The sequence below is a fragment of the Mizuhopecten yessoensis genome, unplaced genomic scaffold (assembly GCF_002113885.1).
Source record: "Mizuhopecten yessoensis strain PY_sf001 unplaced genomic scaffold, ASM211388v2 scaffold897, whole genome shotgun sequence".
Lineage (NCBI taxonomy): Eukaryota > Metazoa > Mollusca > Bivalvia > Pectinida > Pectinidae > Mizuhopecten > Mizuhopecten yessoensis.
In genome coordinates, this window is record NW_018403776.1 from 273,311 (window position 1) to 300,745 (window position 27,435).

The 27,435-nt window shown below is 38.4% G+C and overlaps 2 protein-coding genes across 3 annotated transcripts in view; both read right to left on the reverse strand.

Annotated features, from left to right (window-relative positions):
* Positions 1-208: 208 nt before the first annotated feature.
* On the reverse strand, positions 209-7,829 carry LOC110453865 (methylthioribose kinase-like). 2 transcript variants are annotated; one of them, XM_021503054.1, is made up of 9 exons: positions 7,695-7,815; positions 6,873-7,375; positions 5,225-5,356; positions 3,776-3,905; positions 3,047-3,218; positions 2,686-2,923; positions 2,001-2,148; positions 1,760-1,868; positions 209-1,126 (listed from the first exon to the last, which is right to left on the reverse strand). In XM_021503054.1, exons 2-9 carry the CDS (start codon positions 6,957-6,959, stop codon positions 979-981), a joined length of 1,164 nt encoding a protein of 387 aa, XP_021358729.1. In that variant the 5' UTR covers positions 6,960-7,375; positions 7,695-7,815; the 3' UTR covers positions 209-978. The 2 variants fall into 2 exon arrangements, with proteins under 2 accessions (XP_021358729.1, XP_021358736.1); XM_021503061.1 differs by lacking the exon at positions 5,225-5,356 and having other exon boundaries at positions 7,695-7,829.
* Positions 7,830-18,402: 10,573 nt separating this feature from the next.
* The window catches only part of LOC110453878 (zinc phosphodiesterase ELAC protein 2-like), a 41,844-nt gene continuing 32,811 nt past the window's right edge, over positions 18,403-27,435 (reverse strand). Inside the window, exons 18-19 of the mRNA XM_021503073.1 lie at positions 22,880-23,024; positions 18,403-18,591 (exon numbers count right to left, since the gene is read on the reverse strand). Of these exons, the coding sequence (XP_021358748.1) occupies positions 18,496-18,591; positions 22,880-23,024 (241 nt within the window). The 3' untranslated portion in view covers positions 18,403-18,495. The remainder of the gene's footprint in view (positions 18,592-22,879; positions 23,025-27,435) is intronic.

Here is a 27,435-nt window from a genome sequence, read left to right on the forward strand (position 1 = left end):
GGGGGGGAGGGTAGCTTACGTGCTACCTCATAATTTTGTAAGTAATTTTAGACAGGAAACAAAAATATTCTATGTGTGCATGTGTGCATGTGTGCATGTGTGAACGTCACAGCATTATGATGACATGTATTGCATATTTATTTCTTTGTCATTCTTAATTAAAGAGAGTGTAGATATTAACTTATTATAAATGAAAATGAAAATTACACATTTCATAATCTTTATTCTGTAGAAACACAAAACAAATTGTTTAGATGTGTTGATACTTGAATCGAATGCTAAAATTGTGTTTAAAAATAAAATACATCGACTAGATTTATTGCAAAATTCCTGTAAAATTCAACCTTGAAGAATCTTCATTTTAAGACGGAGCACAATGTATAAGCAGCTTGAATTGTAAAATTACATGAAACTGTTTATACAATTAAAAATAGATCAATGCAATGCTTAAGTAAAAGAGGTGGACATTACGTCAATACAACTGTTTATACATTATAGTTACTGTTTAAAATGTCAAAGTATCTTCGTGCATGTAAAAGTTAGTAAACTTATCATCAGGATAACTGCTAACCCAACATCAAAGCAACGATTAACATATTGTAAATTTTATATTTACGCAAACTTATGTAACTGTTTACACAATTCAAAAGTAATTGTTTGCACAATTCAAAAAGGTTGTTTACACAATTCAAAGTAACTGAACGCAATGAAGAAAAAACGAAAACCGATATGTGCAAAACCCGTAATTTGAACTCAAAATCGATAAAACTAGGGCAAAATATGAACAAAGAAACGCTTATCACTGGAAAAAGTTCAAAGAAAATAATGCTAGATGGTAGGATAGGGAAAGAATATTTTGCTTCACTGACGACACCCGCCATGTCAATTCAGGTCAAATCCGAGTAATTTCAAGTCCTCATAGCGAGAGCCAGGGTAGTGACAATGATACAACAAAGGCACGCTAATACGCATAGCATGTTAAGTCAACATATGAGCAATAATCATCATTTTGTCCATGGTATCTATCCTCTCTTGAGCGGTGATCAGCCGGACCCCAGCCCCGAGGGCGTCAACTTCAGCTGAGGGTCGACCCTCGAGGTCTTCCACATGAGCTGCTCCGAGTATTCTAATAGAGAAATAGAACGTTTCAATGGTCATATGATTATTTCTAGTGAATGTCAGTTCAGTTATAGTGCAAACAAAAATCCATATGGTTCGGTGATATTTGTAAATTTATGTACTTCCTTGTTATTCCAAGATAACTAGGTAATAACTTGCCTCCTTATTACCATTTATTATTGTTTTGTAAGAAACATATATAATTCCGTTAATCTCGTCAAAATAAATTTTAGTTTGAACAACCAAAACGGTACAATTACCATTACTTATTTATTGATACATTCAAGATCACCATATTTAGGTAAAATGCAAAAGAAGCGACGGTACGAAAATGGGTCGTTTTGGTATATCTTTGGTGCAAATGCTAAGGTATTTACACAATTGATACCATTCTTGTGGATTAGCCTATTTAAAATATGGTTCAATCATCTGAGCTGCCATAAAATGCGACGTGTTTAATACGACGTAACTTAACGTTATCCTTCACTCGGATGACGTATACCATGCACCTGTGATTCTTCAATGTTCGTGATATAAATATGGCATTCCATGGGAAAACATAAAAGGAATTATTTATGATGTATCCTTTAACTCCTTGATCCGCCCTAGATTGTTTTAGTGAAATCATATCATCACTCACCTGCGAATTATTTCACAACCTGCAAAGCCCGCCACTTCAGACATGAAATTCTTGTTGTAGCTATCCGTGTCACCTGAACAACTGGTCATGTTCTCACAGTACAACTTCCCTGGAAAAGAACATTTTTTTGTAAAATTATATATTATGTACTGCATATTTGTTAATAAAATATTGTTTAAACCAATACCCGGTTATATATTTAGATACTAATGACGACAGTAGATTTTGCAGAGATACATACCTGTGAGTTTGCAAAAGTCAATAGTACGGTAGGCAAACTGTCTGTTTCCTTCAGACATGTGTTGGTAGTAAGACATGATATAGTTGGCTATTAGAATTCCTACATCGAACGCTGCCGGACCCATAAAAGCAAACTCTATGTCCATTAACTGTTTAAAAATAATAACTGTTTGTTAAATTACAAGGTCACCATCAATTTATAAAATAATTTTGTCCAAATGACTTAACTTTTAACGAAGGAGTCATGATTGTCACTCTTAATTCATTTACCAGGTATACTCCCTAGTTCTAATATTTATGAAAGATATTTCTAATAGCGTTATATATATAGATCCAATTTGAGTTTGCATTGCTTAAAATTGTAACACTGCGCTTGCGTAAAAACTTGATGAACATGATACAGATATCGTTAATAACACTTCCTGCTTTTAACTGTCGTTCGAGATAAAGCTATTAACTGTCGTTCGAAATAAAGTTGATTTGCTACCAGTTCCATTATTACGGTAAACTCTGTGATACTATCAACACTTATTTGTTCATCCAGAATTGGACACTTTACATTAGTTTGGCGATATACCCTGAGGGATACGTATAAATGCTTCAGCAAGGAAGAAAGAAAAAGTAAATGGGACTTACAAATAAATTATGTTGGCAGTATATGAGCCATTTACTATACTGAAACCCACCTTCGCTGAATCGTTGCAAACCATTATGGAACCTGTATGAAGATCCCCATGGATCAAACATTCCTTCTTTTCCAGGAAGATCTTTTTCATTTTTGCTGCATTCGTTAGAACCTGTTGGTTGTCGTAGACAAGTTGGGCGTGGCTGCTGACCTCGGTGGAGCATTTGTTTGTGGGGTCATCCTTCGTAAAGGGTTTGGTAAACACGAATTGCTCAGTCAGCTGTACTAGTTCTGTGGGCCTGGAAATACAGTATGTAGTATAGTAATAGTGTGAACAGGTACCCAGAGTCAATGAGTAGCATCAGAGTATATGCCAGGATTCGGAAATCACGAATGACAAATAGCCAGAATATAACATTTACCCGAACTGTTTTAGTAGATCTGTCATGTCACTGCAGCTGAGTTTGGCGACGTGGTACTCCCTGTGTACGACGGCAATGTGTTTAGCAATACACTTCACCGCCTCGTCACTGCACACTCCTTTAATCATTTCCCGTCGTAAGTCTTTGTACGATCTTAGATCTTCCATACAGACTGGCAAAAACAATAACCGATATTGTATTGTGTTTATTACCGCGGTCTTAACACATTAAATAAAATATACAATACCTGTAACTATAGATAGTAGACTGTGATGTGCAAAATAAATACACTAGATACGACCCGCGAAAGTTGGTTGGACGTCGCAAATTTAAGGAGCTTAATTAAAACAGTACATAGATCTTGAGGTCACTTAATTACTATTTGCTGTGTTTAAAACTTAGTATAACTTTCTATAGGATTTATATACCATTTAGTATAACTTTCTATAGGATCTATATACCATTTAGTATAACTTTCTATAGCATTTATATACCATTTAGTATAACTGTCTATAGGATATATAAAACATTTAGTATAACCACGGGCTTAGATAATTCCGTGGTATAACTTGCTATAGGATTTTATAACATTTAGTATAACTTGCTATAGGATTTATATAACATCTAGTAGATTTATATAACATTTAGTATAACTTGCTATAGGATATATATAACATTTAGTATAACTTGCTATAGGATGTATATAAAACGTAAGTACACGTAACTTACTTAGCCTTGCGTCCATGTCATAGAAATAGGTATCTGGACAGCAGCCAGGGGATGCCGTGTTGAACTTAACCAGTGCCTGGTACTCAACTGTGCCCCTCTCCACTGTCAGGGGGTACTCTGGTCCCAAACACTGTAACATAGAGATAACAGCTTTTGTTCATACGTATACTTTTCACAACAATCCTAGCTTTAAAGGAAGTTTCTGTATGTACGATATAGTAGGTGGAATCCTTCTCGAGTGTTTTGCCTGCGGAGGGACAAGGATCTTTAAGTTATTACTGAGCTTTCGCCAAAGTGATGTGATAACACTTTCTGTTAATTTTCATTGCTATGACAGCCATATTTTCGGAGGGGGAATACAATTGGAATCATTTCTATGTGATCTCTATTCCCGAAAGAAGGCATAGGTTCACTAAAATAGGTCAAAGTTAGTTGTACTCCGAGATTCACTTTTAGTATAGGATGTGGAATTATAATTTTGGGGTATTTTATATACATTTTCTTTGTATATAAATAATGGACTGAAGAGCTTCATCACGATCCCTGGGCCAAGTTGTTCAAATGGGGGTTAGCTTAATCACTGTTTAACGACAATTTTCAACCTTTAATAATTTCGTCAATATACAAGGTAAAATCTCAATGTTTTGCATGTAAATTCTCGTAACTAAGTTGTTGATGTCTGGAAAGTTGTAACTAATTCAATGGTTGTGTTTTAAAGATACACAAAATTTGCGCTAATCACTGATTAAGCTAATCACCTTTTAAACACCTGGGCCCTCGAATCAGGTTCACAGTGAATTGGTGAGATGACATTTCAAACAAATGAAAGCGAATCTGAATGACAAGGTTCGACAGCACATACTTCGATTCAACTGCGATCTACAAGAACACTATTAGAAGAATTAGTATTCCTTTTATTTCCTCCAAAATGAAGATTACATAAACAGAATAGTTACATATAAGAATTAATTAACGTATATACATACATGGACATTGAAAGAGTACAAAGGTATCGTTATTTTAATGTGTACATAACTAACTATATACTCCTTTATTTCCTCCAGAATGAAGATTATAATGATAGAGCATCACAATACAATCATCAATTAAACATCAATTATCAAAATTATTATACATATATATTACAATAATTTTATGTTGTTAACATATTAGGGCATGTAATTTAAGCTAGCAGTATCAGGCTCTTTTGATTATTTGACAATAATCAGCATAGATATAGTAAATGTGTCATTCGAATATGATATTATCATTCGAAAAAATTTTAACCTGCATTTTCCAACGTGTTTTAAGAGGAAACCATCCCTCATTTATATACTTCTGAACCGGATCATATAAATTATATGCAATTGCCATCATAAAGGGAGGACCATATTTGCATTGACTCAGTGAAGAGCAGATCTACCGTCACAAAGGGAGACGCATACCCACCTTTATAAACGGAGGAGCATACTTGATGATTACACTGGAGTTGTTGTCCTGCTTGTCCTTGACCCTGACGACGTCATTGAGATTGCCATCCCCTACAGCCACGACCTCCACGTTATCAAGCTCAAGGGTAAACTTTGTGGGGGGAAAAGGATATTTTACTAATCTCCGTGAATTTAAAGTTACATTTAACTAGAACTTTGTTTATATATATTTGCCATAGTGGACAGTTGCCAAATGAATTGCTGTATTTTCATTGCTCTTGTTTAAAATCAATTTCGATTGAACAAAACTTACGCAGTTACCACATACAGATAAGATATCGGTGATGGTTGACATTCTCGAGCAAATTGAAACAAATAAACGTAGAAACGTATCCCTTTTCCAGATAAAAAGTCTATAGCATTTGAAAATAACAAAACAAGTACTATATATATATCGTTCTTTCGATTTCTTTTCATGACGAAGTTCAGGGAAAGTAAGTAGGCGTTACTGTTTGAATTTCGAGTATGTAACGGAGCAATAGACGATTCGTGTGGAACTCTCCTGTGTCTCTGATGGACACATACTCGCAATCCAAGGGGTACGCTCACGATACACTTTACATGTCCTTTGAAGATTACACAAGCGCTACACCCAACTACAGCCTATCAATGTGTCCAGCTTTGTAGACAAGATATTTTTGTATCGACAGTGGTTCTCATTTGATGTCGAGAATGTATCGATAAAGTAGAAGGAGTCCAACAATGTTTGAGCATCTTTCGTTTGTGCAGGGTAATTATATAAACCGCCTCATCATATTCGGCGATGCTTCTTATCAAATCAATTATTCAATTATAACTATAAGGTTTCTTTTTTTCTGCACATGCGCCCACTAAGTCCAGAGTTAATAATCGCTCCAATCTTGGAGATTCGTCTCTCATAGGAAGAAGAAATCGTATTTGGTATGTAATTTCATTTTTTATGTTTCCTTTGGAATTTTCCTGATATCAGAGACATTATACGTCTCTGCTGATATAAACACATATATATATGATTAATTTATGAATTGGACTCCAAAGCTACTCTACATTGTTCATAGCACCAAAACACTGCAATTTTCCAAATTTTCCTTTGATGCCGATGGGATTTTTTTAATGATAATTTCTCATCTTTTATGTAATATGAATAAACTAGGATTTAAGTCTATAATTTCAGGCATTCCTCCGTCCCTCCGTCCCTCCGTCCGTCCGTCCATCCCCCGAGCTTTCCAGAAATCCTAACTTCGCCCCTACTCTCTGTATACAATGTATACCTACAGGTAGAACAGGAGTGAGTAACGTCACCTACTTATCTACTACAGACAGTCATTGACACTAAAACAAACAAACCCACCTGTTTTCTAGATATAAGGCACACAATTTTACACCATATCTTATCAGGAAAATATATTTCTCGATGTTATATTTGCCAGTTGTTTGTGTTTTTATTTTCATTCTGTTTCATATTATCCCACATTTTATGAAGTCGCACAAGTGAAGTTTGTTACACATATATTGTCTCTTAATTGACCGAAGATGGTGCTTATGTGCTGTCCAATAAGACCGATTGTTAAGAGCAACAGCAATATCGTTATCGTGATCGAAGTTAACCATGCTTTGACAATACTCACAGCAAGGTGGTCACTGAGGTGGGCGTGGCTCTGTACAACCCTGAGGAACTGAGCCGTGTCCCCTACAATACTGCCCACACAGGCCATGTTGGAACGTCTGACGATGCTTTACGCCGACGTGTGTTCTCTTACGTGTTGATACTGACCCCAGAAGCAGGAACTAGTCGTTACTCTCTACGGTATAAGTTACATAACGTCGTTTCATTCGTGATCTTCGTAAACTAAACAAGAAACCGGAACATGTACTACGATCTGTATACACATGTATACACATGTATACACGTACACCTGCACACAGTTATTCCACTACGGCCATTGGGAACATTGATCCGAGTGGACACGTGACCCATTGACCACATGACCACATGACCACTTATATACATGTACCTATAATCTCGATCCTTGTTAGTTATAGTTTAACAAGCCCACCGGAAGTTAAATTACATATATATTACATTACGTGAGTACGTGACCAAGTAGCCAATCACGGACCGCATACAATGCTACAAATAATAAAATAATGACAATTACTAAAGATGTACCAGTATCGGACGTTAACAAGAATGTTTAATATAATAGACATGATGTAGACCACTAATCAAGTTAACCAAAATCACTGTGGATAAAAATAACGAATAGCACAAAATGGCGGGAAAGTCAAATTTCAAATAACCGTATTAATTGAATTGGACAATTCCAATTAATTTATGGACAATTCCAATTAATTTATAAAGTATATAATTTACATCAGCAGTATATCAAAATGTTATCACATGTGATATAAATAATTTACAATCACTAAGATTGTATTAAAGTACTCACAATTTAGAATTCTCAGCTCACTAATAAGCACTAAGTCTGCACAATTGCATAACACGTCCGATACGGCCATAAACTTGTACGGGAGTGACAATGCCCCCAAAAGCGCGGGTGCGCACTGACCCATGGTCAATCTTACACAAAAATAGATTGACCCATGAACCTTGACAAACAGGTTTGCACAGGTGTCTTTTGATATAAAGCAAAGTGTACATTGGTTCATTGGTTCATTGATTGTGACACCGGTTGTAAGCGTCAGTCGCTTCTTGAGGTGCTTCTTAATTCTGTCCACTTCACTTCCGCTTGCATAAGGAGGTATTGAAGAAGACTTGTTTCTCAATAACTAGTGAAAATTATTTACAGGTGCAGTGGGTGATAACAAGGGTAGTATAATAATTTCATATAAGATAAGGGTATTCAGTTATAAAAAAAGGACTGACAGGCCTGTATAGACCTGTATATAGATACACTGTATAGTAAAAGCACAGCACTTAATACTCTGCTTTTAATGAAGAATAAAGTTTAAACATAAATAACCAGCTTTACAGGTAAAAGATATTAGTGTCATTAGATAATGACACTGCTACATGTACATCATACTTCATGCAAACACATTTTACGTTTAACCCACTGATATCGGACTTGGTACGGTTTGAAATTCTCCATGCGGTTCCCTGTTGCGTGTATACTGTATTTATACCTGTTTCTTTTTATTCAAATCTAGCTGTTAACAGAAATATCTCAATCATGTTTATTGTTTATGCTGTTCTTAGAAGATTATTCTTGGGATAATTTCAGGGGAGTGGATTTTCGGATTTCTATACTACTGCAAACCAACTTAAGTATGCACCGAGTCTTTGTTTTCAGTACAAACTGTAAAAAAAAATCTTTTCTGAAAGGTGAGATCAGCCAAGAGTAGTTTATCAATTGTCGTAATAAAATCCAGGGGATGTAAATGTAGGAAATATAATTCTCTGGTGATTTGTCACAGGCAGGGGGACATGAATCCTTAATACAGATGAAATGAAAAATGACTTTAAGATGTTCCCCTAATCTACTAGTTTCAGTGTCTGTCTCTGGCTCCATGCTAGGACTGCCTCAAAATGAGAAAGGTCTAGTATAACTACGGTACGGCCAATCAGAGAGATCGAGGAGCTATGAGGAGCCGTGAGGAGCCGTGAGGGGCCGATGTAGGCCAATCAGCGAGAGTGAGGAGCTGTGAGGAGCCGTGAGGAGCCGTGAGGGGCCGATATGGGCCAATCAGAGGGAGTGAGGAGCCGTGAGGGGCCGATATAGGACAATCAGGGAGATTGAGGAGCTGTGAGGAGCCGTGAGGGGCCGATATACGCCAATCAGAGAGAGTGAGGAGCTGTGAGGGGCCGTGAGGGGCCGATATAGGCCAATCGGAGAGAGTGTGAGGAGCTGTGAGGAGCCGTGAGGGGCCGATACAGGCCAATCTAAGAGAGTGAGGAGCTGTGAGGAGCCGTGAGGAGCGGTGAGGGACCGATATAGGCCAATCGGAGAGAGAGTGAGGAGCTGTGAGGAGCCGTGAGGGGCCGGTATAGGCCAATCAGAGAGATTGAGGAGCTGTGAGGAGCCGTTAGGGGCCGATATAGGCCAGTCAGAGAGTGAGGAGCTGGGAGGGGCCGATATAGGCCAATCAGAGAGCGTGAGGAGCCGTGAGGGGCCGATGTAGGCCAATCAGAGAGAGTGAGGAGCCGTGAGGAGCGGTGAGGGGCCGATATAGGCCAATCGGAGAGAGAGTGAGGAGCTGTGAGGAGCCGTGAGGGGCCGATATAGGCCAGTCAGAGAGTGAGGAGCTGTGAGGGGCCGATATAGGCCAATCAGAGAGAGTGAGGAGCCGTGAGGAGCCGTGAGGGGCCGATATAGGCCAATTAAAGAGGGTGAGGAGCGCATGAGGAGCCGATGTCAGCCAATGAGAATGCAGTTTGTGTGCATATAAGAGAGAATAACATTATTTTGGGACTTACTCCACGGTGATTTATACCAGGGAAATTAAAGACATTGGATTTAACTTGTACACTATTATTATGAGAATTACACATTATTTTGATGGAGACATATTTGTGGAGTAATGTGAGATAGTGTTTTATTCCCAGTGGACATCGTGTGAAACTACCTGATATCATGGATGTGTAAATAAAATAGTGTGAACTTGGTGGACTTTGTTTGAGTTATCACTGCCGTAGTCGACTTCCATCCCGGACTTATAGACATAGCGCTCCGCCCCGCGACGGTTGTCGCAGGGATCCGGGAGGAAACGCTATATATATTTAGTTATCACTGGCTTTCCCAAAAGATCAAACTGACCACACTACACGTTAGATTTAGGTCATGTAATGATAAACTACGTAAACAGTTGTTAGGAGATCGATGTTTTCAGTACCAACAGGTAGCATCTTACTTGGCCAGTTTGGACACCATGCACAGTTAAACATGATCAAAGGGTTACAAAACAAATAAAAGGTTTCAAAGATTTCACTTATCAAAATATATAAAAGAACGAACAAAGCTTAGGTGCCATGATTGATATATTGAAAACAACACAATAGATTTACGACAAGGAGGCAAGTGGAATCATGAAACTATACTGATGAAACGGTATGCGCTGCCCTGTTCTATCGACAGGAGAAAACAGTCCTTAACACTCAAAGTAGTAACGATTTACAACATTCTTCCTGTGTCTCTGGTGACGTGCCCTTTTTCAAAGTAAACTCAATCAAAACAGACAAGACAAACACTGGGAAAATCCTTAATATGTTATCTACAAGGGTTGGGAACAAGTCAATTGGTCTGAGAAAGAACCTGTACGTTCTGTATTAGAATAAAATGTATATGATTGAATATGTTAATTGCACTTCTGAGCCAAACTTTTAGTACGTATATGTAAATGTGTGAACAGCTTAACAACCGTCCCAGAAATCCAAGAGTTCCGGACTTGAAACACACAATACCCTAATCCTCTGCACTCCCGGGATAGGTCATGACAACATCGAAGGGTCGCGGTAAGCTGTTTTAATTGGTTAAGGCATACAAACCCGACTAATCTTTACGCTGTCACATGTACCTTAAAGATAACAGAAAAGCCACACACCCAACCTCAAAGCCTGTCTTTTTAGCGTTACGCTGTCGCGCGATTCCTTTGCCGCATGAAGGGCTTTCGAGTTTTATGATTTATTCCGTGGTTGCGGGGAAGATAGTTCAACGAAAACGGAAACCCTTGACTGTTGTATATTAACATTTGTTCATATGCACCCACTTGATAGCCATTTGCCACAGCTCCAGGTCTGAATTATTGCTCGAACCCTAACGAGTCATTCAACAAATTATCTTGAGACCTTCATTGGTGATATAAATTGCTTCAATCTTTATTGCCTTTCAACAAAGCAAGCTAATGACAACAATCCTACTAGTTTTCATATCACCGAGTCTTTGACACATCATTCTTGTGACCTTTAATGTGGACCAAGGTCACTTACTTATAAAACAGTCTTTACAGTATAAAACCCTTCACCTCAGCAAGTTCCATGTTATCGCTCATAAGAAGAATTTGATTGATGTTTAAAAATTTGAGTGATTGCCAAAAGTCATCCGTTTGACTCTGTGTTTTGGTAACTTTTTCAATTGTGCAAACTGACGTTTTTGAACCAAAATGGAAAATGCAAATCCGGAAACGGAAACCTGGTGGGAGAGCAACCAAAGACAACTGTTATTCTAATGCAATACGATGTATTTTCTATGTATGTTAAAGTTACTAACTTAGATAATACCGTAACCCTCATCCAATTTATTGGTTGCCGGTATGGTTACAAGGAAAGTTCCAAGTTTTTATGTAATTTCGATAACGTAACTTGCATAATGTACGTGACATATTTACAGATATTAGTTTTTGCCACATTTATCAGAATATCTCTATATTTTTCTAATTATTATTGATCCTGCATTTATCCCCAAATATTATCCAAGACGGAATCACAGTACAAGTGAACCAATATACAAGCTGCGTACAAAATCATTATATCTGAAAAATGAGGTCTTTAACTACTGAATCTTAATCAAGCTAATTGGCCTCATGTAGTTTCTTCTCCTATCGGCATTCTTTAAGAAACATCCTTGTTGCAGATAACACCGGCTCTGCCACTCCCCGAGATCTTTAAAGTATCTTTTGACCAAGGAAAAGTGCCAACGGACTTAAAATCTGCCAACATCACACCTCTCTTCAAGGAGGAAGAAGTTAGTGAACAAGTTAAATATGGACCCATCTCGTTAACATCCATCTGCAGCAAAATTCTTGAACACGAGACTCAGTCACATCATCAAACATGTTAACCACCTGAGACAATCAACATGCATGGTTAGAGGGAACGAGGTCCCTAGCCACACAACTTTTACTGACCATCAATGGCCTAGCCAGGTGGTATAGATGTAGATGAACAAGTCGATAGTATCCCATTGGATTTATCCATGTCCCACAATAGACTCCTCTTGAAATTAAAGCACTATGGCATTCGTCATAACCTACCCGCCTAGATCTTGAGCCTGTTATTAGACCGAACTCAGGGTGTTGTTATTGACGGCCAGTCATCAGCTTCCAGTACTGTTCGATTTGGAGCTTTCTGGGCGCAGTGCTGGACCAGTTATTTTTCATCAATGGCCTCCTATCAGACTGTTTGCATACTAATGCCTCTTGCATTGATAAATAACATCATTCATAAGAGGACCAATTTATATAACAACAGGACTTAAATCAACTGCACTGCTGGGAGATAATCTTAAAGTGGACTAACATAAAGCTATAGGTTAAATCTCATTACCTATGACCCATAGTAACAAAAACAACCTGTAAAACCTTTATATACATTTGACCCTGTGACCTTTGAAGTGCAATATGCTCATAAGTTGAACAAACTTGAGAGCCCTTCATGCTACTGGCCAAATATAATACCATGGGCTTTTTGTTTGACAATGACATTGAAGAAAACAGGTCAAGGTTACTGGTCAACTATCCCCCCCCCCCCCTGCCTGATGATTATTGAGAAGATGTTTAGATAAACAAGAGGCCCAACAGGCCTAAACGCTCACATGAATTACAACTACAACTGTTTTTGAGAAGCAGTGAAAACATCTCAGCAACTTAAAGGCAGGCTGGCTATATCGATTTCCTGATCGGCTCAAAAACGACACTCTTTGGAAGATATTAACAAATAATTTTTAAGTACTTATTAGTTAAAAAATACTTTACAATATTTACAAACTGTTCTACTTTTATAAACTAATTGATAATTGTCTATAAAATGTATAGCATAAAAAGATATTCGCAATATAGTTTTAATATCCTAGCACCATAATTTGGTTAAAATCTGTGCAGGACATTGGAAGAAAATGTTTTTTAAAGCAAATCAGGCTATTTGATCGAGTATCTCAGCCCCTTTATTTGTTCAACATGACCTAAGCTTGCTAGCAATAAAACTCGGTTGAATTCTGCTCTGGGTTTTGGTGGTGGTGTCACTAAAATTAAACGTTGGTTGAAAATGGATGAATTACTGCACAATAAGCTGACTGCTCACCTCTTTTTTTACAAGCCGAGCTGAAATGTTCCATTTTGGGATTACTGATGTTTTAAGTAAAATGTCGTTGATTGAGACATCATATGGTTTATTAGAAATTGCTTGAAGATTTTACATTAGACCCATATTACCTTGAATGTTGGTCAAGTCATTGTTTGAAAAATAGCAAAGGCAAGCTTTAACCCTAAATACCAAAATGTCCACTTGGTTGCCATTTTGTTTTTAAATTCACAAACAAAAGCAGATTTGCACAACTAACACCCTAGAGGAACGTGTACAAAAGACAATTTGAAAAGCTTGTCATCTAAAATATTAACAACTGATGACACATCAAGGTAGAGTCAAACAGGCACAAAGCTAACACAAATGTAACACAAAGGACGCAAACAAAAACAAAGGCTTCCTATTTTTATTGATACTCTACCACAGATCATTCCCTCACTCTCACTCATTCCCTCACTCATTCCGTCATTTTCGCAAAATGTCAAAAATACAAACACCTCATTCATGATGCCCCTGTCATCCATGTTCCTTGTTCCAATCCACTTTGTTGTCCAGAAGCTTTAAACAACAAACTCACTCAAGGTATATATGTCCTTGGTCCACAAAATCTTCATTTTCCTACATTTTCGCACTTTCTAAAACTATCACAATAAACAAACCACTTCATTCTTTCACCAAACATTATACCACAAAACCTGCTTCTATGCACACATACCATGTAAGGCATAATACAGCCTTTAACCCTTTCACCCCTAGGCAACTTCAGTAGACTCTACCATACATTTATTTGGATGAGTCCATTGTGTTCCACAGTGGTGAAAGGGTTAAGAGTATTTCAAAATGAATTGCAAGGTATACCTTGGGGTATGTAAAAACTAACAGATCAGTTGCACACCTATAAATCAACCACAATCTTTGGAGGAGGGCTTGTACTCGATTAGGCAACATAAAATATTTTACTTATTTGTGTCAGGATGATTCTAAAATATATTAACAGGAAAACTCTGTGTGCAAGTCATGGATGCCCCTGTCATCCATGTTCTTTGTTCCAATCCACTTTGTTGTCCAGAAGCTTTAAACAACAAACTCACTCAAGGTATATATGTCCTTGGTAGGGTTGTAAAGGGTCTGCCAGATGAACCAGTTACAAAATGTATTTACCAAATAGTGTAATATATAATTTACCCCATAGGAATCCCTGTGTTTACCTAGACTAGACATACCAACTATTAATTGAGGTCCAGGGGAACTCTTTAATACCCAAAAATAGTGCATGGTATGAGCTTAGAATGTTCTTTTTTGCACTCGATAGTAAAAAGATGGCACCAGAGCAATCTAAAAACTCGGACATATCTTAAAAAGGGCCCAGAAGGTTTATTAAAGGGGTCGTCTTAGCACTGTAGGACTCACTTTGACAGGTGGAATTTGCAATACATTGTGTCATTTAAAGAATACACATTTGAATCGTATTTGAGAAGCCCATATAAGGTGCAAGGAACAACAGAATGTGTTGTCAACTAAATTATGTTTCTCAACCATAATTTCAACATGTATGATTTGATGTAGCAATAATTCGTTTAAGAATCCGTTTTATTCTAACCGTTATAATTAAATATTTAAACTCACATGATTTGGGTGTGGAGAATTCTACTTGCGTGAGTAAACTATCATGCTTATCAGTATTTAAGCCATGAAAATACATGTTGCCCATCATTTTGGTAAAAATAAACTGAGTATCATTGATTATGAAGAAAATTATTTGCCAAATAATTGGTCAGAAGATTTTTCAAGTACTGGTATGCAGTTACTAAATTTGACCAGTTAGACAACCCTAGGTCTTAGTAGGTCAGTAAAATAATGACCAATATTTCCTTGTTATAGTCACTTGACTTTGTACCTATAACCATGAAATGCAAACTCATTCCACAAATTTGTGTACTGATACCTGTAGAAAGTTCCGTATAAATCAGAAGAAAAATTAAGCCAGCTGAACGAAAAGATTTTCTATTAAAAATAGTAACTGCTTACTTTACCTTAGCTCCACATCCCTGAAACACCAACTTGTTTGAGGTGTTTGTAAACTGAATACCTATATAAACTAATTCTGTATGCTGGACATTTACTAGCAGGACATAAACACTCTTATTGGAACATAGGAGAACATTTCATAACAAATTTGGTCAAAATCTAAATAGTATTTTTGCGAAGAGGTAGAGTTGTCTTGACTAATCAAAATGAAATGCTCTATAAATAATGATACCTACTTTCATTCAAAGTTTGGTTAAATCCATTATAGTCTTTCTTAAGAAGAAATCTCTAAATTGTTCGCTTACATATTACAGAATGTGTATTCACATTATTAATTTGTGTTTAAGTTATCTCCCCCTTTTTAATCATGAGCTGCGAGTGCATGCACTGTTTAAACTTACTTCTTTTTAACCTAAATGGAATAATTAATTTCACATAAAACATTGCAATCAAATAGACATGTTTCTGTATCATAACTTTTTGGAAAATATCCCCAGAAATAGTCAATCTCCATAATTGTGGTCATGGACATCTGTATGTGGTAACAACATCCATGGAAATCTGAATGTTGAAACACATGATCCATAGAGTTACACATAATTCATGGACGTCTGTGTGTCGTTTATACACAATACACAATGACCCATGGGCGTTGGAGTGTTGTCACTCATAATCTATGGATGTCTGCCTGTTGCTACACACAATTTCTGCACAAGTATGTTTTTTTAATACTCATAATGGAAGTTTTGATGATTTGTTACCCATGACCCATGTACATAGGAGTGTTGCTACACCAATACCTGTTCAATTGTGTACTGTTCCAGTACTGTTCCACATCATTTATGAATGAACGTCTGTGTGTTGTTTGTATACTGTTACACATGATATATGGATGTCAGTGTTTTTACACATATTTATGGATGTCTGTGTGTTGTGACACATAATGCATGGACATCTGTGTGTTGTTACACATGATGCATGGACGTCTGTGTGTTGTGACACATAATGCATGGACATCTGTGTTGCTACACATGATGCATGGACGTCTGTGTGTTGTTACACATGATGCATGGACATCTGTGTGATGCTACACATGATGCATGGACGTTTGTGTGTTGTTACACATGATGCATGGACATCAGTGTGTTGTTACACATGATGCATGGGCGTTTGTGTGTTGTAACACATGATGCATGGACGTCTGTGTGTTGTTACACATGATGCATGGACGTCTGTGTGTTGTTACTCATAATTCATGGACATCAGTGTGTTGTTACACATGATGCATGGACGTCTGTGTGTTGTTACACATGATGCATGGACGTTTGTGTGTTGTTACACATGATGCATGGACGTCTGTGTGTTGTTACACATGATGCATGGACGTCTGTGTGTTTTTACACATGATACATGGACATCAGTGTGTTGTTACACATGATGCATGGACATCAGTTTGTTGTTACACATAATGCATGGACATCTGTGTGTTGTTACACATGATGCATGGACGTTTGTGTGTTGGGACACATAATTCAAGGACGTCGGTGTGTTTTTACACATAATGCATGGACATCAGTGTGTTGTTACATATGATGCATGGACGTCCGTGTGTTGTTACACATGATGCATAGACGTCTGTGTGTTGTTACACATGATGCATGGACGTCCGTGTGTTGTTACACATGATGCATGGACGTTTGTGTGTTGGGACACATAATTCATGGACGTCTGTGTGTTGTTACACATGATGCATGGATGTCTGTGTGTTGTTACACATGATGCATGGACGTCCGTGTGTTGTTACACATGATGCGTGGACGTTTGTGTGTTGGGACACATAATTCATGGACGTCTGTGTGTTGTTACACATGATGCATGGACATCTGTGTGTTGTTACACATGATGCATGGATGTCTGAGTGTTGTTACACATGATGTATGGACGTTTGTGTTGTTACACATGATGCATGGACGTTTGTGTGTTGGGACACATAATTCATGGACGTCTGTGTGTTGTTACACATGATGCATGGACATCTGTGTGTTGTTACACATGATGCATGGATGTCTGAGTGTTGTTACACATGATGCATGGACGTTTGTGTTGTTACACATGATGCATGGACGTTTGTGTGTTGTTACACACGATGCATGGATGTCTGAGTGTTGTTAGACATGATGCATGGACATCTGGGTGTTGTTACACATGACGCATGGACGTCTGTGTGGTGTTACACATGATGCATGGCCGTTTGTGTGTTGTTACACGTGATGCATGGACGTTTGTGTTGTTATACATGAAGCATGGACGTTTGTGTGATGGACGTCTGTGTGTTACACATGATGCATGTACGTATGTGTGTTGTTACACGTGATGCATGGACGTTTGTGTTGTTACACATTATGCATGGACGTCTGTGTGTTGTTCCACATGATGCATGGATGTCTGTGTGTTGGGACACATAATTCATGGATGTCTGTGTGTTGTTAGACATGATGCATGGACGTCCGTGTGTTGTTACACATGATGCATGGACGTCTGTGTGTTGTTACACATGATGCATGGACGTTTGTGTGTTGTTACACATGATGCATGGACGTTTGTGTGTTGTTACACATGATGCATGGACGTCTGTGTGTTGTTACTCATAATTCATGGATATCTGTGTGTTGGGACACATAATTCATGGATGTCTGTGTGTTGTTAGACATGATGCATGGACATCTGTGTGTTTTTACACATGATTCATGGACATCAGTGTGTTGTTACACATGATGCATGGGCGTTTGTGTGTTGTAACACATAATGCATGGACATCTGTGTGTTATTACACATAATTCATGGATGTCTGTGTGTTGGGACACATAATTCATGGATGTCTGTGTGTTGGTAGACATGATGCATGGACATCTGTGTGTTGTTACACATGATGCATGGACGTCTGTGTGTTGTTACACATGATACATGGACGTCTGTGTGTTTTTACACATGATGCATGGACGTCTGTGTGTTGTTACTCATAATTCATGGACGTCCGTGTGTTGTTACACATGATACATGGACGTCTGTGTGTTTTTACACATGATACGTCTGTGTGTTGTTACACATGATGCATGGACGTCTGTGTGTTGTTACACATAATGCATGAATGCCTTTTGAAACACTGACCCTGGTTTAAGGTATTATTAGATATTAATGTTCCTTCTTTTTTCAATATATTCTGCTAATTCCAATAAAAATGGATTGTAAAGAGGCGTAAAGTCCAGGTCACTCATTTGAACCTACAATATAAAAAGAATGATTATATTATGAATGTTGGACAGTCATCTTAACACACTATAAGTAACATCAATATAATAAAATAATAATCAGGCCAAAATTATGGTTGTCAGGGCTACGACTTAGTGAATTGTTTTGCTTTGTTTCAGCATTTCTAAAAAGGGAGATTTCTGAGATTAAACTAAAATATTGACAGTGGTTCCTGAGGATTGGCAATGCTTCTTACTACTGTGGCAGATTCTAACTGTATGTAGCTAGATTACAATCGCTTTCTAGCTCCGCACTAGAGGTGAATTTCCCTTTAGCTCATTGGTAGAGCGTCTGATTAGGAAGTCCGGGGTCACAGATTTTATCCCCGGTGGAAGCAAACTAATCTCATTCCTGTCACAAATGATGCCTGTTGCCCTTCCTTTCCTGTGGCCTTTCATGTGGCCCTTCCTGTGGTGGTGCTTATCAAAATTTCATGGGTATTGCGAACTGATTCTGATACCCCAGCTCATCTGCCTCTTTCTTCTAAGTAATTATATATGATCATATTGCGAATTTTACATAGTGAATTCCTGTCTATTACGAAGCAAATCTGCGGTCCTCTCAGGAAAAATTCAGTGTTATCTGAACACTGTAGTACGAACCCGACACACCGGACTGCAGTGATCGCGACCATGGTCACAGAGAGACCCCCGTTGGACTACTAAATACAGTGAATTATGTTTTCAATGACATTCTAAGTGTTGAGTTATGACTGCAGTTACTGAGGTTGAGGTCAGCGTGTTAGATTTCATCATTATCATCTGTGATGTTATCACCACGACAGAGATGTCCGATATTGGGGTTGTGAAAGATATACAATGTAATCAATGTTTCATACAGTGAGGAGGGGGAGAGAATGGAGTGTTTCGTACAGTGAGGAGGGGGAGAGAATGGAGTGTTTTGTACAGTAAGGAGGGGGAAAGAAAGGAGTGTTTCGTACAGTGAGGAGGGGGAGAGAATGGAGTGTTTAGAACAGTGAGGAGGGGGAAAGAATGGAGTGTTTCGTACAGTGAGGAGGGGGAAAGAATGGAGTGTTTCGTACAGTGAGGAGGGGGAAAGAATGGAGTGTTTCGTACAGTGAGGAGGGGGAAAGAATGGAGTGTTTAGTACAGTGAGGAGGGGGAGAGAATGGAGTGTTTAGTACAGTGAGGAGGGGGAGAGAATGGAGTGTTTAGTACAGTGAGGAGGGGGAAAGAATGGAGTGTTTCGTACAGTGAGGAGGGGGAAAGAATGGAGTGTTTCGTACAGTGAGGAGGGGGAAAGAATGGAGTGTTTCGTACAGTGAGGAGGGGGAAAGAATGGAGTGTTTCGTACAGTGAGGAGGGGGAAAGAATGGAGTGTTTAGTACAGTGAGGAGGGGGAGAGAATGGAGTGTTTAGTACAGTGAGGAGGGGGAAAGAATGGAGTGTTTAGTACAGTGAGGAGGGGGAGAGAATGGAGTGTTTCGTACAGTGAGGAGGGGGAAAGAATGGAGTGTTTCGTACAGTGAGGAGGGGGAAAGAATGGAGTGTTTAGTACAGTGAGGAGGGGGAGAGAATGGAGTGTTTCGTACAGTGAGGAGGGGGAAAGAATGGAGTGTTTCGTACAGTGAGGAGGGGGAGAGAATGGAGTGTTTCGTACAGTGAGGAGGGGGAGAGAATGGAGTGTTTCGTACAGTGAGGAGGGGGAGAGAATGGAGTGTTTCGTACAGTGAGGAGGGGGAGAGAATGGAGTGTTTCGTACAGTGAGGAGGGGGATAGAATGGAGTGTTTAGTACAGTGAGGAGGGGAAGAGGATGGAGTGTTTCGTACAGTGAGGAGGGGGAAAGAATGGAGTGTTTCGTACAGTGAGGAGGGGGAAAGAATGGAGTGTTTAGTACAGTGAGGAGGGGAAGAGGATGGAGTGTTTAGTACAGTGAGGAGGGGGATAGAATGGAGTGTTTAGTACAGTGAGGAGGGGAAGAGGATGGAGTGTTTCGTACAGTGAGGAGGGGGAAAGAATGGAGTGTTTCGTACAGTGAGGAGGGGGAAAGAATGGAGTGTTTAGTACAGTGAGGAGGGGAAGAGGATGGAGTGTTTAGTACAGTGAGGAGGGGGATAGAATGGAGTGTTTAGTACAGTGAGGAGGGGAAGAGGATGGAGTGTTTCGTACAGTGAGGAGGGGGAAAGAATGGAGTGTTTCGTACAGTGAGGAGGGGGAAAGAATGGAGTGTTTAGTACAGTGAGGAGGGGAAGAGGATGGAGTGTTTAGTACAGTGAGGAGGGGGAGAGAATGGAGTGTTTAGTACAGTGAGGAGGGGGAGAGAATGGAGTGTTTCGTACAGTGAGGAGGGGGATAGAATGGAGTGTTTAGTACAGTGAGGAGGGGAAGAGGATGGAGTGTTTCGTACAGTGAGGAGGGGGAAAGAATGGAGTGTTTCGTACAGTGAGGAGGGGGAAAGAATGGAGTGTTTAGTACAGTGAGGAGGGGAAGAGAATGGAGTGTTTAGTACAGTGAGGAGGGGGATAGAATGGAGTGTTTAGTACAGTGAGGAGGGGAAGAGGATGGAGTGTTTAGTACAGTGAGGAGGGGGAGAGAATGGAGTGTTTAGTACAGTGAGGAGGGGGAAAGAATGGAGTGTTTCGTACAGTGAGGAGGGGGAGAGAATGGAGTGTTTCGTACAGTGAGGAGTGGGATAGAATAGAGTGTTTCCTACAGTGAGGAGGGGGAAAGAATGGAGTGTTTAGTGCAGTGAGAAGGGGGAAAGAATGGAGTGTTTAGTACAGTGAGGAGAGGGAGAGAATGGAGTGTTTCTCACAGTGAGGAGGGGGAGAGAATAGTGTGTTCTGTACAGTGAGGAGAGGGAGAGAATGGAGTGTTTAGTACAGTGAGGAGGGGAAGAGGATGGAGTGTTTAGTACAGTGAGGAGTGGGATAGAATAGAGTGTTTCCTACAGTGAGTAGGGGGAAAGAATGGAGTGTTAAGTACAGTGAGGAGAGGGAGAGAATGGAGTGTTTCTCACAGTGAGGAGGGGGAGAGAATAGTGTGTTCTGTACAGTGAGGAGAGGGAGAGAATGGAGTGTTTAGTACAGTGAGGAGGGGGAGAGGATGGAGTGTTTAGTACAGTGAGGAGGGGGAGAGAATGGAGTGTTTCGTACAGTGAGGAGGGGGAGAGAATTAACTGATTAAGTCGAGCCCTTGGGATACGCTATAACCGTGTTTGAATGTACTCTCTTTCCTGTTTTACTACTTATACTAATAGTTTTCACAAGGGGCAAATTACCCCCCTAGAAATCATTCCTCGTTCCTGGGAGGGGGATAACAAATTTCATTTTTACAACATACACATGATAATTTCTCTGCTATTGATTTGATATATAACAAAGTATCATAAGTGATACAAATCCCCTGATTCACACACTGTGACATATGTAAGAGGAAATGAAGCCGCTTGAGGGATGACAAAGTTTTTTCTAAAATTAGTAACAGTGACCTTGACATTCAACGCAGAAACTTGAAAGACAGGTGTTCAAGGCATTGCCATACCATACACTAGGATGAAGTTTCATGAAACTCCATTCAGGAATGTAGTTGATTGAGCGATGACAACGTTTTTTTTCCAAAAATAGTAACAGTGACCTTGACCTTCAACATAGAAACCCGAAACTAAAACTTATTCAAGGCATTGCTGTACCAAACATTTGCATTAAGTTTCATGAAATTCGGTTGAGGAATGAAGTCGGTAGAGTGATGACAATGTTTTTCTAAAAATAGTAACAGTGACCTTGACCTTCAACATAGAAATACCAAAGGCGAACTTGTTCAAAGTATTGCCATAGCGAACACTTGTATGAAGTTTCATGAAATTCGGTTGAGGAATGAAGTTGCTAGAGCGATGACAAAGAGTGTAACATACGTACGTATGTACGTACGGGTGGAATCCTATATCCCCTCAAACTTTAGTTGCGAGGGGATAATAACAGACCTTGTGATAATATTTTCAATAAGTTCAAAAGGACCACCAGGGGATTTTTGTACTGTTTAGATGTAAGTGGCCCATTCAAACTTTACTTTCATCTGTAATAATATTTTGAAGAGTAATAATATCATATAGATTCTGTAAGTTCAAAATAATAATTTTTGCTTCATGACTGGAGTCATGTAATATTCATATCATGGAGACGATAATCAGACTTATTTTTAAAACAAATTTTCATGTTCACATATATCCAGTGATTATAAATGAAATGATGAACAGTAATGCTTTCTTTCCCGAGACAGAAAACTACATAGAAAACTCACTTTCATATGATCCATTGCAATAGTAACGTCAGTTCGAGATAAGATCAAGTCTTTCTCGTAACGCAGAGCCTTTGGACTGAAGTGGGTCAGGATGGTTTTCTTCGCTTTCATCCGTGTACTAGCGTTCAGTGCATCTGTTACAGTACTGAAACAAATGAAATCAGAAATTGGGTTGGAACAATTTTTTTCCTGAAATAGGTTTGAGATTTTGTGAAATTTTGACATATTCTATGAGACGCAACTAGGGCACACAATAAGTATGATCTGCCAATAAGGACGAGTTGTACCATACCTTAGGAGATTTCGCATGTGGTTATATATTGGTTTATTTGGGACTTGGAGTGAAAGGAGTGAAACACAAAATAAATTTCACAATGCCAAATGATTTCTTTGCAACAACCAGATTTCGCCAGACCGTCTTTATGCACCAATGACTACACATGCACAAATTACAAACTTCTGTAAGTGTAATTTTCATCTTGAAGGAAACATGGAAATCATTTTTTTGGACAGGATTAACACACTTTATATATATAACACGTCATTAAAGGTATGTTTTCATCCGAAGGTGTCATAACTTTTCAATGTTTTCATTTCTTTGTTGTATTACTGGTAGTTGTGTTCAATGGTACACAGTTACATTGCTATCGATAGATACCATACACGTAAATATAAGTATCTATACATGTTCTCCTGTGCAGCCAGGTATGATGAAGTTACAAATGGCTGTATACTTACGGAATCTAAAAATAACTTGTATCATACTGACGGGTTTCAATAATGAATATAAGTATCGCAGTAAATAACACTATATTATATATAGGTTCTCCTGTGCAGTCAGGTATGATGAAGTTACAAACGGCTGTATACTTACGGAATCTAAAAATAACTTGTATCATACTGACGGGTTTCAATAATGAATATAAGTATCGCAGTAAATAACACTAATTTTATACATAGGTTCTCCTGTGCAGTCAGTCAATGGGCCAAGTTCATGTTGAGCCGAAACATACATATATAATTTATAAAGCGATGGGTTGATGGTCTCCGTGTAATATAAATTAATTTCTTTCAATGATACTTGATAGGTAGATCTATATACAAATTATGATGCCGATTCATGAAACAGAGCTGAGATACAGTATGCCCTGGAAACCTGTTTTTCACAGTAGTAATGAGGTCAAGGTCAAGGTCAAGGTCAAAGGCCAAAGAAGGCTAAAAAGAAACTTAAAAAAACCTTTTAATACATCTGTCTCAAATCTTTTTATTAACTGTGTTCCGAGGAAACTTAACATCATTTTATGTCAGCTAAGAAATTTTAAAAGTGATCTTAACTTTGATAAGTTACAAGACCATCTGATTGATGATGCTTCCTGTGTATGTGGTGCACAGAGGGAAGATCTAATACATTTTTTCTTTCAATGTCCTCTGTATTCAAATATTAGGCATCATATTACCACTATTTTTAATTTATTAGGATATCTAAATCTGCACTGTTTATTATATGGTATTAGTAATGCATCTGACCAATTAAATAAAACTATTCTTATACAAATTAATATTCATGTATTGCTATTATTATTATTCAGGCAAGTTATGTCCCTTAAATAATGAGTATTAGACATAAGCTGGTGTGGGTGTGGGTGTGCATGTGTGCGAGAGGAAAACGAATTACAACATTTTATATATTTAAGCATTGTACATAGCTACCGGAAATAGAAGAAGACTGATATAGGCATAGTCTGTTGTCTAATTCTTTTGTCAATACTGTTCTAATGTCTTCTTTAATGTTAACTTATATGTTTGTATTATAGATGTATTGTCAATAAAATATTTTTGAAATTGAAAAAGGCCAAAAAAGAGGTCATTTTAGAATGTCATGTGACACACAGCCTTCCTATGATGTACCTATAAACAAAGTTTGATGTTCATTCATGAAACAGTGGCCGAGATATTCTGGGAACCATAGTCAGCACAGACAAACAAATGAACACTATATAACTCTAACTTTGGTTGAAGTGGGAATACAAAACTGGAAGGATGAAACCTGATCACATGTGCTAATGCTTATTCTTTAGTACGTATAGAGAGTCAGTCTGATAGCTAGAAAGGGATTGAGCAAACAGCAAGACTGATGTTAGGTGTCTACTTAAACATTTTTTTAATTAACCTTGTACCTTTGAAAGTCTTGATTTAACCATTTTTATAGCAACACTTTAGCAAATTACAGGATAAATATATCATGGCTATAGGCCTTATGGCTTTGTAGAAATGTAGTTTTGATATTTTAACACAAATATCACAAGTCTAGGTGCAACAGATTTATACAAGAATTAAGAAATATTTAATATATCTGACACCAATGACTTTAAAATTGGGTCAGGTTATTCATTTAAGCTTGATAACCCTGTTTCTCAGAAAGCTGCAGGACAAATATAATGATTCCATGTCTCAGGTATCTGCAGAAAAAAAGTGTTCAAAATTTGAACACATTTGATCCATGTGACCTAGAAATGGGCCAATGTAAATAAATGAACAAAAGTTGACAGTCTGTCAAACCATGTAAAAACCAAATACCACTGGACCTTACAGATCTTGTCATTTGAGATTGAAATAAATAAACTTAATCCTTTATCCAGCAAAATACAACCCAAATATGATTACTCTAAGACTTATAGATCTTAAGAAGAATTTGTTCAAAGTTTAAAAAACAAGAGATCCCAGAGGGATCTTGGCGCCCACCATTGTACCATCTTCATTAGTTCTTTGTCAGTTCGATCTTTTCTCTTCTTTCCTCTTATCTGTTTGATCGAGTCATGTTAACAGTAAATGCACCTTGAGGTTACTTTTATCTTAACTTAATACTGATGTGTATGAAAGCCAACCTTCAAAGTGAGTTTGTCATTTCACATATTTACTAGTACAGTACCTAATGTGAAAGAAATTGCAATATGAGAAAGATCAATCTGTTTAGTTCTTCCTTTAGCCATTTTGTTTTTATGATCAGTCTCAAAATATAACATGCACAACGAGGGATCAAGGGGAACCTACATCTTTCTACTTCCCGAGAAATAGCGATAATAAAACTTTCACAATCAAAATCTAAGATGGCTGCCTGTCGGCCATGTTGTTTATCAGATCAGTCTCAAAAGTTGCCCTGCACAGCTTAAGACCAAGGGAAACCTACATATAGAATTTGAGAAAGATCCCTCTGGTACTTCCCAAGAAATAGCGATAACAAACTTTCACTATCAAAATCCAAGATGGCTGCCTGTCGGCCATGTTGTTTATCAGATCAGTCTCAAAAGTTGCCCTGCACAGCTTAAGACCAAGGGAAACCTACATATAGAATTTGAGAAAGATCCCTCTGGTACTTCCCAAGAAATAGCGATAACAAACTTTCACTATCAAAATCCAAGATGGCTGCCTGTCGGCCATGTTGTTTATCAGATCAGTCTCAAAAGTTGCCCTGCACAGCTTAAGACCAAGGGGAACCTACAGATCAAATTTGAGAAAAATCCCTCTGATACTTCCCGAGATATAGCGATAACAAACTTACACTTTCAAAATCCAAGACGGCTGCCTGCCGGCCATGTTGTTTTTCCGATCAGTCACAAACGTTGCACTGCACAGCTAGGGATCAAGGGGAACCTACATACAAAATTTGAGAAAGATCTCTCTGGTACTTCCCGAGATATAGCGATAACAAACTTTCATTATCAAAATCCAAGATGGCTGCCTGTCGGCCATGTTGTTTTTCCGATCAGTCACAAAAGTTGCACTGCACAGCTAAAGACCAAGGGAAACCTACATATAGAATTTGAGAAAGATCCCTCTGGTACTTCCCAAGAAATAGAGATAACAAACTTTCACTATCAAAATCCAAGATGGCTGCCTGTCGGCCATGTTGTTTATCAGATCAGTCTCAAAAGTTGCCCTGCACAGCTTAAGACCAAGGGGAACCTACAGATCAAATTTGAGAAAAATCCCTCTGATACTTCCCGAGATATAGCGATAACAAACTTACACTTTCAAAATCCAAGACGGCTGCCTGCCGGCCATGTTGTTTTTCCGATCAGTCACAAAAGTTGCACTGCACAGCTAGGGATCAAGGGGAACCTACATACAAAATTTGAGAAAGATCTCTCTGGTACTTCCCGAGATATAGCGATAACAAACTTTCATTATCAAAATCCAAGATGGCTGCCTGTCGGCCATGTTGTTTTTCCGATCAGTCACAAAAGTTGCACTGCACAGCTAAAGACCAAGGGAAACCTACATATAGAATTTGAGAAAGATCCCTCTGGTACTTCCCAAGAAATAGAGATAACAAACTTTCACTATCAAAATCCAAGATGGCTGCCTGTCGGCCATGTTGTTTATCAGATCAGTCTCAAAAGTTGCCCTGCACAGCTAAAGACCAAGGGAAATCTACATATAGAATTTGAGAAAGATCCCTCTGGTACTTCCCAAGAAATAGTGATAACAAACTTTCATCATCAAAATCCAAGACGGCTGCCTGTCGGCCATGTTGTTTTTTTCCGATCAGTCACAAA